At 41.7% G+C, this 14,361-nt stretch overlaps 1 protein-coding gene across 5 annotated transcripts in view; it reads right to left on the bottom strand.

Annotated features, from left to right (window-relative positions):
• The window catches only part of LOC134633634 (PH and SEC7 domain-containing protein 1-like), a 107,995-nt gene that overhangs the window by 23,916 nt on the left and 69,718 nt on the right, over positions 1–14,361 (bottom strand). For 4 of the 5 annotated variants that reach the window (XM_063482543.1, XM_063482545.1, XM_063482544.1 and 1 more), the window contains one exon: positions 1,627–1,670. In XM_063482543.1, coding sequence (XP_063338613.1) covers positions 1,627–1,670 — 44 coding nt within the window. Of the gene's footprint in view, positions 1–1,626; positions 1,671–13,328; positions 13,573–14,361 lie in introns of those variants that run through there. The other variant, XM_063482547.1, reaches the window with a different exon arrangement.

Below are 14,361 nucleotides of genomic sequence, written 5' to 3'. Positions count from 1 at the left end.
CGGTGGCAGTGTTTAAATAGCTGTCTATATGTCAGCGGAGATGTTTGAACTGGATTGCCTGCCTCTCTGCGGATCTCCTCCGCAATCTGCTCCTCTGACCACTTTTGTTCGGCTGCTTCGGGAGCGCTGCAGCTGCTATTTTTGGAAAGGTAGTGGGAGGCTGTGGTCGCACCTTTGTACAGGATGCAGGTAAAGAGACGTTGAAATGGAGCTGCCTTGTTCTCGTTCTCTTTTGAATTTTTTTTCTTTTGCTTTTCATGCATCCAAAATGCAACATGTTCACAAGCATACATGTGATTTCTGCCTATACATACACTAATGTGTGCATTTTATCTGCCTGTCACTGTGTGTGTTTGCTGCCGAGAGAATGCAGGGAGGAAAGAGCATCGTGGTAGCTATGGAGTCGTATCCATGGTGCCGTAACTATGGCAACAAAGCTTGGAAAGCTGGCGACTTAATTGGCATCTCTGAGGCGCCGTGGAGCTGTGATCCAGAATAGCAACCCTTGACACACTAATGTTTCCTTCACATGCCAAACAACACTAGCGTCATCACTGAGGATGCAAACAAGCTGATCAATATCCCGTATTGTTTCCTGCCCTCCAGTCTGTGTGTGAGAATAAAAAGCACAGAATGTATGGAAGACTCAAACTACCAAAATCGAAATTGGAAAAGCCAATAAATAAAGAATAAAAAAACAAAAGAAGTTGTTAATTCATTTTAAAAACATGGAATAAATTCATATTAATTTTGTGTTTTAAATTAGAGTTTTTCCACATTTGTTTTTATCATTTCAATTTTATTAATACAAATATTTCTGTAACTTTCTAAATGTAATTATTTTCTCTCTTTCCATTATTTTCTCCAAATTTATTTATCTATGAATTTCCTTTGTTTCTTTCTTTTTTTTTTTTGGAGGCCCCGTATGGGGGCCCAAAACTGCCAATATGAAAAAATAAACAAGTACATAAATGATTATTTGTAAACAAAATAAGAAAAGAAATGAAGATGTGAGTTAAAAATAAGACTCTATTTATTCATTAGTATTTAGCTTAAAGATAAATGACTTACTAAAAAAATGACAGGCCATTACATGTATCAGAAACAATAAACAAAACAAATTATACATGATAATATTATTATTGATTTATGTTGATTTATATTTTTGTATTAAAAATATAAGCTAAAAGGATATCTTTAAAAATAGTTTAAATAAATAAACTAATGTTCAATTTATTCAATTTATCAACACAATAATAAAGTTAATAATAAGGTCATTTGTTTTTAAAAAATGATGATTTTTTTTTATATTATTTATTATTTTATTATTCTTCATGCATTTATATCTGCACAGAAGACTTCACTGACAGCTTAGCTCCCCATTTGAGGCAACCAATAAATAAATAGGTAATTATAAAAAAAATGTACATCAGTAAATTTAATCATATCAATTCCAAATATACTGAAATACTGAATGATTTATTAACCAATTTATATATTTCTTTCTTTCTTTCTTTCTTTTTTAAAAATTGGGTACATTTGGTCCTCCACAGATGGGAAACCATAATGAATTAAAAACAGCTTAAGATAATAATATTTACATTAGGTCAATTTAAAAAGACTTACAATGTCCACTGCAGCTTCTGGTTCTTGATTGAGTTGTAGAGAGCCTGTAGAGGAAACAAGAAAATCACATTTAGGAAAAATATTAGCAGTGTACAGGTGGACAATTGATCAGATAATGTAGCGCGCGGGTAAAACACATAGGCAGGTTTATTGTGGTTTTCTGTGAAAATTGCGCAGTAAGCAAGCTGGTTTATTCAATAAACTATAGTCAGAGAAATGGCATCCCTTTTCATGCTGCTCAAACTTCCCTTTGCATGAGCTTTACTCATTTTCTTAGCCACACAATCCATCGATCATCCAATCAGTCAGCCACCATCACCACTGCATCAGTAACAAAGCCATTATTCGCCAAGCACCCAAGCCTTTCAATGAATGGACGGGCAAATCAATCAGCCAATAAATAATTTAGACAAATGCATCGACCCACATGGAGGAAAATTAAGTTACAGTCTGGGAGCAAAAAGCATAACAAAGACATTAGATCACCGCAACTAACCAGGCCTTCAGTATTTGTAATGTGATGAGTGGAATTTGTCTTTTTATTGGAAAGAGTTTGTACCAAACTCAACATAATGAAACTTGTTGGGAAAGAGGAGCATAGGCGATGCGAATAAATAAAATCCAATAAACCCAAATAAATTATAAGCACATATTTCAAATGTTTACTGGTTACAAAAAAAATTCTTGACTAAATAATTTTATTTACTCATATAATAAGTGACACGCAAACTCTTTCTACACAAACAGGAGTTGAGCACAGGTACAGGTATTTTAAATGTAATGACATCATCACGTCAAGCAACCAACTATCAATGTGCTAAAATGATTTGCAGGATTTACGCACCTGTAACACCTTATATAAGCATGGCATCAATTTAACTACATGACACAAAACATCTAATTTATATCCACTAAGTGTTCATCATGATACATCATTATGCATAATGAAGGCGCCTAGCAACCATCTAACAATGAGCTAAAATCACAGACAAACAGTAGCCTAGCAGGGACTCACACCTCTGATTTGCACTGGGGATGTGTCATGGGTTTGAAATGTGGTTATGTTTATTTTTCATTCTGCTCCCTCTACCCTGTTATCAGTTTTACTTCCTGTCTCTGCTTTTATCTTTTATTGACGCTCCTTTTTTCAATTAGTCAGAGTAAATACACAACCTGTGTAGCTCTTCCCATTTACTAGACGGTCTTTATTCATAGTTCCTTCAGGAAGACTTTCATTAGCTTACTTTCTTATTTTAATGGGCTCCTAAAATAAGGGCAGGAACTTTAAGCCTAATAGGTCTTATTTAATCCATTTTAGGTATCTAGTGAATGTATGCGAGTACGCATTAAAATAGGGAAATGTTATTAAAGCTTGGTGTTACTCAAAAAAGGCTTCCAGGTTTTCTCAAATTTGTCAGACCTTTGACGCTCTCGCTAACTGTTTACCTGAAAACTTCTGTTTCTTCCTGATTAAATTTTTGGGTTTAGGATTTTACATTTCCTGGATTTAGGTCCTTTTCCTTCCTGATAAATGTGATAAATCGAAGCAAAAATTGTAGAGAAGAAAATCCAGAGAAGTGTTCTGTATCCATTTGCTTGCTGATTCTCCACATCCTTTGCACCAGTTATCATTTTTAGGTCATTACTTCCCCTCACAGCAAACGCAGTCTTTTACTTTTATTATCATCATGATCAGTACAAGATAAAAACAAAAAACAGAGGCAAAGATGGGTTTTAATGAGGGATCCGGTCAGCTGCTGCTTCTCTGATCTGAGAGTCGGCACATTTGGCTTTAGTTTCCTCAAAATCTGTAGTGACAGTCAGGACCTTTAGACACTTCTCATTCAGCTCCCCACACACCTCAATGACATCGGCCTCGGCCAGCTGAATGTGACACATAGCAGCTTCGTTTCACAGCCAGCCTGCTGCAGAGGAGCGGGGGGCAGAGGAGGCAGCGGGAGGCCATCGGGCTGTAGAGTTTAAGGCAGTGAGTGCAGCTGAAAGACAGATGTGCCGGCTGAGGTGATGGAGAGGACACTTACGGGCAGTTCATCTCCGAATTCCTCGTGGATCAATACCACGCGTCTTCTTAAGAAAGACGCTTTTTTTTTTTTTTTTTCTCTCTTCTTGTTTTTTCTTCTCTCCTTTTCCCCTCTTGTTTTTATGCTGCTCACCCTTGTCCTTGGTTTCTTTCTTTTTTCTTTCTTTCACTGCTTCGATCACCTGCTTCCACACTCATCCACAAACAACATCCTTTATTTCGACACATACGCACAGCACGATCACGCACAGTCATGCGCTCAACGGCAGCACATTTACATCACTCAGACAGCGCACACAGTTGTATAGGATACACACATTTAAGCCAAGCGTACTCATCTTAGTAAATATGCAAACACATAGTCAGACTCAGGGAGCATCTCGCCACACACTTTTTCTCTCTCTCCCTCTCTTTATTTATGAACAAGTGATGTATTCTCTCCACCTGTCTAAGCGACACACACAGCATACACCCCTAGTTATACACAGACATCTATGGGTGCACTGAGATTCGTTACATGGAATGTAAATGGAGCTGGCTCCAGAGAAAAGAGGTTAAAAATATTTAACCAACTCAAAAAACTACAGGCAGATGTTGTCCTTTTACAAGAGACCCACAGACCTCTTAGAGGTTCGAATGAACTTAAAACACCTGAGTTTCCTAATGTGTTCTCAGCTTGTTATAATTCTAGACAAAGGGGAGTAGCAATTTTAATACATAAAAATATTAATTTCACAGTACTCGATACAGTTATAGATTCAGAGGGCAGATTCTTAATCATTAAACTATCTATACTTGATAAAAAGCTATGTATTGTAAGTGTATATGGTCCAAATGTTGATGATCCCTCATTCTTTCACAGTTTTTTCAGTGCACTCTCTGAACACTTAGATGGCACACTTGTTCTTGGAGGCGACCTCAACCTTGGACTAAATGAAGAAATGGATAGGCTCAATACAGCAGGAACTCAGCGTAATTGGCAGTCCACAAATATAATCAAACAGTATATGAGCGACTTTGGTCTTTGCGATGCATGGCGCTCCCTTCACCCCACCAGTAAGGAATATACTTTTTTCTCACATGTTCATCACTCCTACTCTCGTCTGGATTATTTTTTGGTCAGCAGCTCACTGCTGAGTGACATTTCAGACACTGAGATTCACCCTATAGCTGTCAGCGATCATGCTCCTGTATCTTTAACACTAATGCACAAGAATAATACTACGCCAAGTAAAAACTGGAGATTTAATACATCACTGCTTAAAGATGAAGACTTTATTAAATATTTTAAAAAAGAGTGGACTTCATATTTAGACTTTAATGACACTCCCGGAACATCAGCTTCTGTTTTATGGGAAGCAGGGAAAGCCGTGATGAGAGGTAAAATAATTTCTTTCTCATCACATAAAAAGAAAAAAAGAAAACAAAAATATTCAGGAATTAGAAAAAACCATCAAATCACTAGAAGAAGCCTACGCGTCCCACCAAGATCAGGAAACATTGAACAAAATACGCAAAACAAAACTAGAATTAAATGAGATAATTGATAAAAAAACAAAATTCTTAGTACAAAGACTACGCTTACAAAATTATGAACATAGTAATAAATCCGGTCAATTTCTAGCAAACCAGCTAAAAATAAATAAAGAAAAAACAACTATATGTGCTGTTCAAGATTCATCTGGGAACACAGTATATGACCCGAAACAAATAAACAACATCTTCAGGGATTTCTATAAAACGTTGTATTCACCACAAATAAACCCATCTAAAAAGGAAATTGATCAGTTTTTAGACAACATAACTCTCCCAAAATTATTAGACACTCAAGCAATGGCACTGGATTCGCCACTGACGCCAGGTGAACTCCAGGAAGCCCTGATAAATATGCCCAATAATAAGGCTCCAGGTCCAGACGGCTTTCCTGCAGAATTCTACAAAGAATTCTGGACGATTCTAGCACCAGTTTTTTACAGAACGTTGTTGGAAATCAAAGAAAATGGCAGACTTCCACCAAATATGAATTCTGCAAACATTAATCTCCTGCTAAAACCAGGCAAAGACCCTGTATATCCCTCAAGCTATCGTCCAATATCCCTTATAAATGTAGACCTTAAAATAATTTGCAAAGCTCTCTCAAAGAGACTAGAGAAAATAACCCCCCTCTTAATTCATCCTGACCAAACTGGTTTCATAAAAGGTAGGCACTCATCAACAAATACACGTAGATTACTTAATTTGATAGACTACTCATACAGTAAAAACCTTGAAACTACAATATTTTCTCTAGATGCAGAAAAAGCGTTTGACAGAGTTAACTGGAAATTTCTATTTGCAACTTTACACAAATTTGGTTTTGGATCTTCTTTCATCAACTGGTTAAAAATATTATATAATTCCCCAACAGCTTGTGTCAGAACAAATGACCAGACATCCTCCAGCTTCTGTCTCCTGAGGGGCACCAGGCAGGGATGCCCACTCTCCCCTTCACTGTTTGCAATTTTTATCGAACCACTAGCAGCAGCAATTAGACAGAATTCAGTAATTAAGGGCATAAAATGCAAGAACGTGGAACATAAAATCAGCCTTTATGCGGATGATGTGTTACTCTTTCTCCAAAATTCACAAACCAATATCTCTGGGGTGATTGAACTGATAAACTCTTTTGCAAGAATATCAGATTACTCAATTAACTGGTCAAAATCTACAGTCCTTCCGATTAATTGCTCCTTCCATAATTCCTCTTCTACTCCACTGCAATCGGGAAATATAAAATATTTAGGTATTAATGTTTCTCCCAAGCTTGCAGATCTAACTAAATTAAACCATATCCCACTTTTAAAGAAAGTAGAAGGTGATCTGGCTAGGTGGAAATGTCTACCCATATCACTCATGGGAAGGGTTGCCGCTATAAAAATGATGGTATTACCAAAAATAAATTATTTATTCTCAATGATCCCAACTAAACCGCCGCAAGATTGGTTCAGATCTCTAGATTCATATATGTCCAAATTCCTTTGGAAAAATAAGCCCCCACGTATAAGCTTAAAAACACTACAAAAGACCAAGGATAAAGGAGGATTAGAACTACCTAACTTTCAGCACTACTTCTTGGCCAACAGGCTTCAGTTTATCTCAGGATGGCAAAAACATACCCTCTTAGATGAACCTTGGCTAGATGTAGAACAAGCACTTTGCAATAATCTAGAGATTTCAGATCTACCGTTTATCAGCTCAAACATCCAACGACATGAATGCTTCAAAAGCGTCAACATCAGCTCCTCTCTGACAGCGTGGTGGGAGTTTCTGAAGTTGACAGAGTCTCCATTAATCCCATGCAAACGTACACCTATCTGGAACAACCCTGACATATTACAAAACAATAATATGATAAACTTTTCAGATTGGAGTAGTAAAGGAATCAAATATTTAGAACATATACTAGAAGGAACAGAATTTATTTCATTTGACAGACTAGTTACACAATATGGGATCAACAAGAAAAGATTTTTAGAATATCAACAAATTAAATCCATAGTAAAAAAGAGATTTAAACCGGGTCAAGTTGAACTACAAACACCACCAAGTGTGGTTCAATTTCTTACTCTTAAAACCCCCAAATTACTATCCAAAATATACAGAATGCTTTCTAAAACAGATGAATCAATATCACTTCCTATTGCAAAATGGGAAGCGGATTTATCAGTTAACTTAGACCAAAACTTCTGGTCTCAGATTTGCTTAAAAACCTTTCATTTAATTAGAAATCCCAGTCTTCAATTAATTCAATACAAAATACTACATAGAGTGCACTATACAGGTCATCGGATGTTCAAGATGGGCTTTACGTCTACCAACAACTGCTCACACTGCCAAACCAATTCACCGGACAATTATATCCACGCTCTTTGGTTCTGTCCACCAGTTCAGAAGTTTTGGCGTGAGATATGTGAAGACTTATCAAAGTGTCTGAAATGTAACATTCCAACTTCTCCTTTAGTATGTTTGTTGGGCAGCTTAGATAATGTCACTACGGAAAAGAATATAGCCCATATGGTTTTCACTGCCCTATGCATAGCCAAGAAAACAGTCCTCATGAACTGGAAAAATAAAAATAATCTTAATTCTAACCAATATAGAAATTATCTATTAGATTACATTAGTCTTGATACAGCCTCTGCCACCACATCAGATCAATTGCTCTGGGCTCCTTTGATCAGCTCCATCACCTAGTGGGGGTGGGGGGCCATAGTTTGGTCCCACCTTCACTGTTGTGATTGGTGTGGGGGTAGGGACAGGCTTAGGGCGTCGGGGGGTTCCCCAGGAGCATCTTCCTTGGGGGGCTCAACCCGGGGTAGCGGTCATGGCCAATTAGGGGCTCTGTTGGCTCTTAGGTGACGGTTTCCTCGTGGCTGCGTGCAGCGGGGCTAGGGGAGGGTCTGTGCTGACGGACGTGGGTTACTGACCTGGTAGCCTGGCTGCCCCTGGGTGGGTCCGGGATGGGCGTGAGGTTCTGGGGGCGCTCCGTCTCTGGGCTGGGGCCCTGGCCGGGCCTCAGGGGCTTGGGTCCTGGTTGGTGTGTTGCCGAGGTTGTGGGCGGGTGGGTGTATGGGGGCCCGGCCCTGGCGCGGGGTGCCGCCGGTGCATCGAGCCACCTGGGGGGCTCTTCAACTGGTGGGGGAGGTTGTCACATCTTGCAGGAGCTTTCCTCTCTTCAGGAACTCTCTCTGCAGGAGGGGGAGATACAGGAGTGGTGGAGGAAGATCTCAGCCTGGGCGTCTATTGTCTTGTGTAGTCTGGAAGATGAGTGGATGATGGGGGTGGGTGCAGTTTTCTCTGTGGTGGGGTCAGGTGAATTGTCCCGGGCTCTGTGGGGCCGGGGGGCGCTGCTGCACTGGGCCCCGGTCCGGATGGGCCTGGGCCCCCTTTCCCTGGCGGGTTGCACAGCATGGGGGTGCCTACTGGGGTCAGCGGGGGAGCTGGCCCCAGGGAGGGGTCACTTGCCCCTCCCTTCCTTCCCTCCCCATCTCCAGCGGCCTCCCTCTTCCCGCTCCACCACAATCACCCACACATGCAGGGCCTTGGGGTAGGGGTGTGTCACCAGGGTGCAGAGGAGACATCCCCCCCCTCTGTCCCCTTCTGGCTGCCTCTGCCTCAATTTTATCCCACAACTTAGACATTCACATTACTCACACTCTCATTACACATACATATAGGATCTTGGAGGTGGGCACGCTACACGGATTCCAAACTACCATCAGGGTGTACACCTCACCCCTGGCGTCGTTGCCCACCTCTCAATTTTAAATACATGTAGACATTGAGGGCTAGCAGGAGGGGCTATATGCTTACCTGCTGCTCTGGCAGGTGGCTCCATGCCCTCCTGGGTTTTAAATGCACCTTAGAACACACATACATCAACAGTACATATGAGCGGGTGGAGGGAGGTTTGGAGTCTTCCTACACCCCCGTTCTCTGCGGCCTGCTGGAGCAGGGGGGCTAGGAGGAGGAGTTGGCCGTCCGACTGGGGTCTGGTGTATGGGGCCTCCCTGCTGCTGCGGAGTCGGGGCGGTCTGCTTCTCCCCACCGCAGGGAAAAGGGTTACACCACCTGAGTCTGGGTGCAGTTTCCCCCTCCAGGGGCAAGGGTACCTAGACTCGGGGCTTAGAGTACGCTTGGGGAGTGTGATTGTGTGTACAGCGTCTCTCTATGTCTGTCTCCACGTTGGGTGAGTGTTGAGCAATTGTATATGAGAGCATGAGGGTGGGAATAGATGTTTGTATCTGTGTGTGCCTGTTTGTCTGTGTCTATATGTCAGGTTGGGTATCAGACGCCACCTCTCTGAGGACATCTCAGGCCCTCCAAGGTTTGGAGGCCCATCTCCCCCCACCACTTCCCCTGCCGGTGGCGGACGCCCTCAGACATCGGTGCGTTGGTGGTTCTCTGTCTCCGGGGGTGGGCGCCCAGGTACCCACCGGCTCACTCCTTGGTGGCTGCTTATTGGGGCCTGGAGCCTGGGGCTCGCTCGGGCCACTTTGGGGATGGGGTGCCCTCGGCCTCACGGCCCGGGGCTCGGCCACTCAGGCACAGCTGGCTGCCGGCGGAGCTCACGGGCACGTCACTGCAACCCCCCCTGGCTTCTGCTCCGCGGCTGCTGAGTGACCCCTCATCTGGGACTCTCCTCAGCTCTTTCTGGGATAGTGGCGCGGCTGCCCCTCTGTTGGTCTTCCTTGGTCTCTTGTGTTCTGGGGGCCTCTGGATGTCTGGAGTCTTGATCTCCTCCATACCTGCTTCATGCCCTGGAGGTCGGGGCAGTGGCCCCCACACCCTCTAGCAGATCATTACATGAAGGAACCTTTTAAAAACAAGCGCGTTCATGCTCACAGGTGTACACACGGGTGATCACACACACAAATTACACCCTTTTTGGCTCCTACCTCAAAGCACACTGTGCGCTGTCGATCTCACGTGCTGCACAATAATGTTTAATATTTACTGTCATATTCTCATATATCATTGTGATGTTGTTTATTACTCTCGTTTTCTTCTGCTTGCTTTCTTTTTTCTTTCTCAACAGGTGATCCAGGTGATCGATATATGTATTTTTTTGTCTGCTTATTCTGTTGGTTTTTGTTTTTTGCCCTTTTTCCCCGTCCCTCTTCTCAGGTTTTTTTCTTTCCCTCTTTCTTTCTCCACATTCTCTCCTCCAGTCAAGTCTGTCCCGTATTCAGCAAGTGAAAATAAAATAAACAATAAAAACTTGAATCAAATGGACCATTACGGCAAGGCTGGGATGGTCCATTTGGTAAAGTAAATCCGTTGGGCATCTTTCTTCGCCTTTAGACAATAATTCTGATGGCAAAAGAACCAAACGGGACAGGTTAAAAAAAAAAAAAAAAAAAAAAAAAAAGAAACCTCAAACTAAAACCAGTTTCATTAAACATATTAAGCCGCTGGTTGTCACTCACGTTTCAGACTTTCAACCGAAACCGACTTAATGTTGGTGTTTGATTCAGTGATCTAATCAGATTCATTCGCAGCTTTGAAACTGGGCCTAATCACAAATACTTCCAGAGCGCCATGAATATTGATGACCACCCAGAGGAGACCGTTACAGATTTAGGTCTGTTTTGCTCCCGCTACTGTAAAACTCTCGAGTTATGTTTCAAACTTAACTGCGCTCATGCATTTTAATAATCACGACAGACAGGGAAGATCTTCCTGGGATGCCCGAGTAGGAGACAAACTGCTACGGTAGCACAAATCCGACCAACATCAAATATTAACAGTGAATTTGTAAGCAGTAAAAGTGCAGTGATGTGACTGCAGAAGTTTACGTGTACAACTGAGGAAAACTGCTTGTTTTCAAAAGATTCAAAATGCTGACAACAAAAGGACATGCATGTGTGTTATATACAGTCATTCCCATGGTTACAAAATACTAAAAATTAGAGGTTTCAATCACTCAACAAAGAGTTTTGTTGGTTTTGTTCTTAGCCAGTAATAGAGCCAGGTTTTGACTTTCCTATTAAAAAGTAAAATGATTCTGTTTTTCTCAAAGATCTGGATCAGAGGTATTTCATATTAATATTTCACTTCTGATGAGCTTTTAAAACTTATTCAGTAACATATAAGGCTGTTATCTACCCTCTCATTTGGTTCTGAATAAGTGTAGTACGGTGAAAAGGAGATTTTAAAGTGTTTTTCATTATAATATCCCAAGATTTCTCATTTAGGGTCACGCTTGTGGAACTTTTAGTGAGTGAATCTGAAGAAATTTCAAAAATAGCCTGGAGCTTCAAGTATGCGTAATATTCTACATTTGCCTCCACTTCAGCATAGCTCTGATTTGCATGCTGCATGTGCAGAAACTGTGTCACAGCTGAGTCTATTTGGCGAGTTATTTCTGAAGAATATGTTTTATTTGTATTTCCCCTGATTGTAAATCCTGAGGGATTGACGGTATTGAGAGTCATTGAGTCTGAAGGCTCACTCAGACAAAGATGGATGCTCGTCACCTTCACCTACTTGCTCCATCAACGTCACCAAGTGGCAACAGATGAGAGCCATTAGCCTTGAGTGATGGCGTTAAGCGGCACGCTGTACTGAGCCATGCTATACGTGCCGTCGGGTCTGGCAGAAATCCAGCCGCCTTCATCAAACGCTCTGCACTCCACATGTATACAAGCAGCACAGGTGGTAAATCAAACAGTAAACATGCTCTCTCAGACATAGGGGTACAGTAAAAGGCCGTTTCTGTCCCTACAGGTGCAATCTGCATAAATATACACACTCTGTGGGTAATTGCCAGACCTTCTCAGGGCAAAAAAAGGACACACACATATTTCTTACCATTTCAGGTACATATTTGAACACTTTGCTTTAGATTTAAAGGTGCAATATCAGGAGGCAACGTATAGAAATAGGCATAAAATCCTTGTTATCTATTTGGATAGCTTTTAGTACAGTTTGAGCTGTCTGTACGACTAAATAAAGTGGTATGCAACTGAAAGTTTATGAATGAATAAGAACAAAAATATATCTAAAAAAAAAAGAATAGGCATCCCTGGGCCAAATGCAGTCCATCCTTTAATCCATCCATTAAGGTACAAACCACAAGGGTACAAGTAAGTACACCTGTCAAGGGTGCAATGGGAGGCTATAGTGAAGTTTTACCCCCTCAGATATACAATTAGCTCGGCTTTTATCAGTTTTCATAAACTGGATTTTTTCATCCAGCTCATATATCATGAGAAAAACAGAAAAAAATACTTGAAATAATAAATAAAGAAATACATTCCTGGGTACCCACGTGCCCAATTTTGGACATCAAGGTGCAAAACTGTCATCAAAAGTTCAGGATTGATCTCTGTGAGGTCCAAACAATCTGGGTACAGTTAAATAAGCTGCTGTGCTCTAAATGTACAATCAGCAAGGCTGCTAAGAAAAACTAGCCAGTGTTTGTCTATCGGCCCTGATTGGGCTTCCTTTCATCGACTTTCTGAGAAAATTAGACTTCATTTTAGATTGTTATTAACCCTACTGGAGTAGTTTTTGATCCGGGCCAGTTAGAGTAAATAATTTCTTTCTGAGAACAGTTTAATAGAACAAAAGTTATATATTCTAATTGTCTAAACTGACGGTTAGGATTGAGGTCTTAGACCATCAAGTATAATTACATACGAAGCCCTACATAGCCAAGCTCTTGTTTATATCATACACCTGCTGCGACCTTATTCCAGCGACCTCTCTAACAGCTGATTGGGGCCCTTTAAAAGTTTCATTTTCTTACTTTAAATCGAGCTTTTGCAGCTGTAGAATTTATCAGATTTCAAACAACTGCTTAAAATTTATTTTATAGGTTAACTGTAACGACTCCCACTTTCAGACCATTTCCTCTGCTTAAACATGTGTGTGCATGTACTCTATGTTCACATCCTTAATGTGTTTTCTCAAATCTGAAATTCTACTATGTTTGAAAGACAAATAAAGTTATTACCGATATTTGCTGAGAGTGTACAGTGCAGGTTTAGGCTGTAAACAGGTGTGTGGCTTTGAATGGCACAGAGCACTTGTGACATGAGCATGAAATGGAAAAATGATTCATCTCTTTTGTGCTGCAGAATACATCATTTTAAATGAACAGCATGGTTTTAAGTACCTTCCTCCTCTTCCTGGCCTGTGGGTGGTTCTGTCCGTCCTGAGCTTTGCCCAACAGGTCTGGGAATACCAGGGGTTTGAGTGAACGCGAGCGCGGGGTTCTGGGATACCGGAACGGGTCCATCATCCGGAAGTCCCTGCCGTATCGCACGGTGCAAAGAGAGCGTGAGCGCAGGCGCCCCGCCGAGTGCAAGCTGTTGACACCAATCATGGTGACGGATCACACAGAAGTGTCTGAAGATCAGTGGAAACCAACCCAGATGATTCAATTCTTATTTTTAAGTCTTGCAGAAACCACGCTTCTAAAAAAAAAAAAAAAAAAAAAAAGAGTAAAAAAGTTGATCCGAGTGTGAAATGAGGTGCTGGATGGAGTCCAGTAGACGCCGGGAGTGCCAACAGACAGCTGGGAGCGAATTCAGCTATTACAGATAGCAGCCGGCGATCAGCAGAGGCCACGGAGGGAGGCAACACATCATCAAGCTGCTGTCAAGTGAGTCAACAGCATCGGCAGACCGTGCTCTCAGCAGGCATCAAGCCCCAACAGTCTCATCCCTGGATGTCTTGATCAACACTCACCAGGCCCACCTGATGCTGAATTATTGATAAGACAGCCATGTATTATACATCCTGTGAGGAGGAAACCAGGCTCCCTGATGCAGGTGAGAAGCAGTCACAACTTTTACCTGGATTGTCTTTTAAAGATTGAAGGGAAAACTGCACCATGGACATAAAGTGCCTCTCTCTGCAGCAAACAAGACAGTGGCAGCAGGTTACAGGCATGAATCCTTAAACATGCACTCAAAAAACAAAAACAAAAAAACACACACACAAAAGAAACCAAAGCTGACACTCTCACAGATGGCAGAGGTGAGAACGGACAGCCAGCGTGAAACAGATGGGTGCAAAATGTGGAAAATGTGGAGGTAGAAAACACACGAGGAGCTCTTTCTGCTCATGGGAACGCAAACACACTACAATAGAGGGAGACAGAGAGGGATGCGAGGGAGGGAGAGGGGGGGACGGCCGCCCTCGGA

Source organism: Pelmatolapia mariae, linkage group LG8, assembly GCF_036321145.2.
Source record: "Pelmatolapia mariae isolate MD_Pm_ZW linkage group LG8, Pm_UMD_F_2, whole genome shotgun sequence".
In the NCBI taxonomy this organism is placed as follows: domain Eukaryota; kingdom Metazoa; phylum Chordata; class Actinopteri; order Cichliformes; family Cichlidae; genus Pelmatolapia; species Pelmatolapia mariae.
Note: the sequence above shows the minus strand (reverse complement) of the source record. Positions and strands in the feature narration are given on the sequence as shown.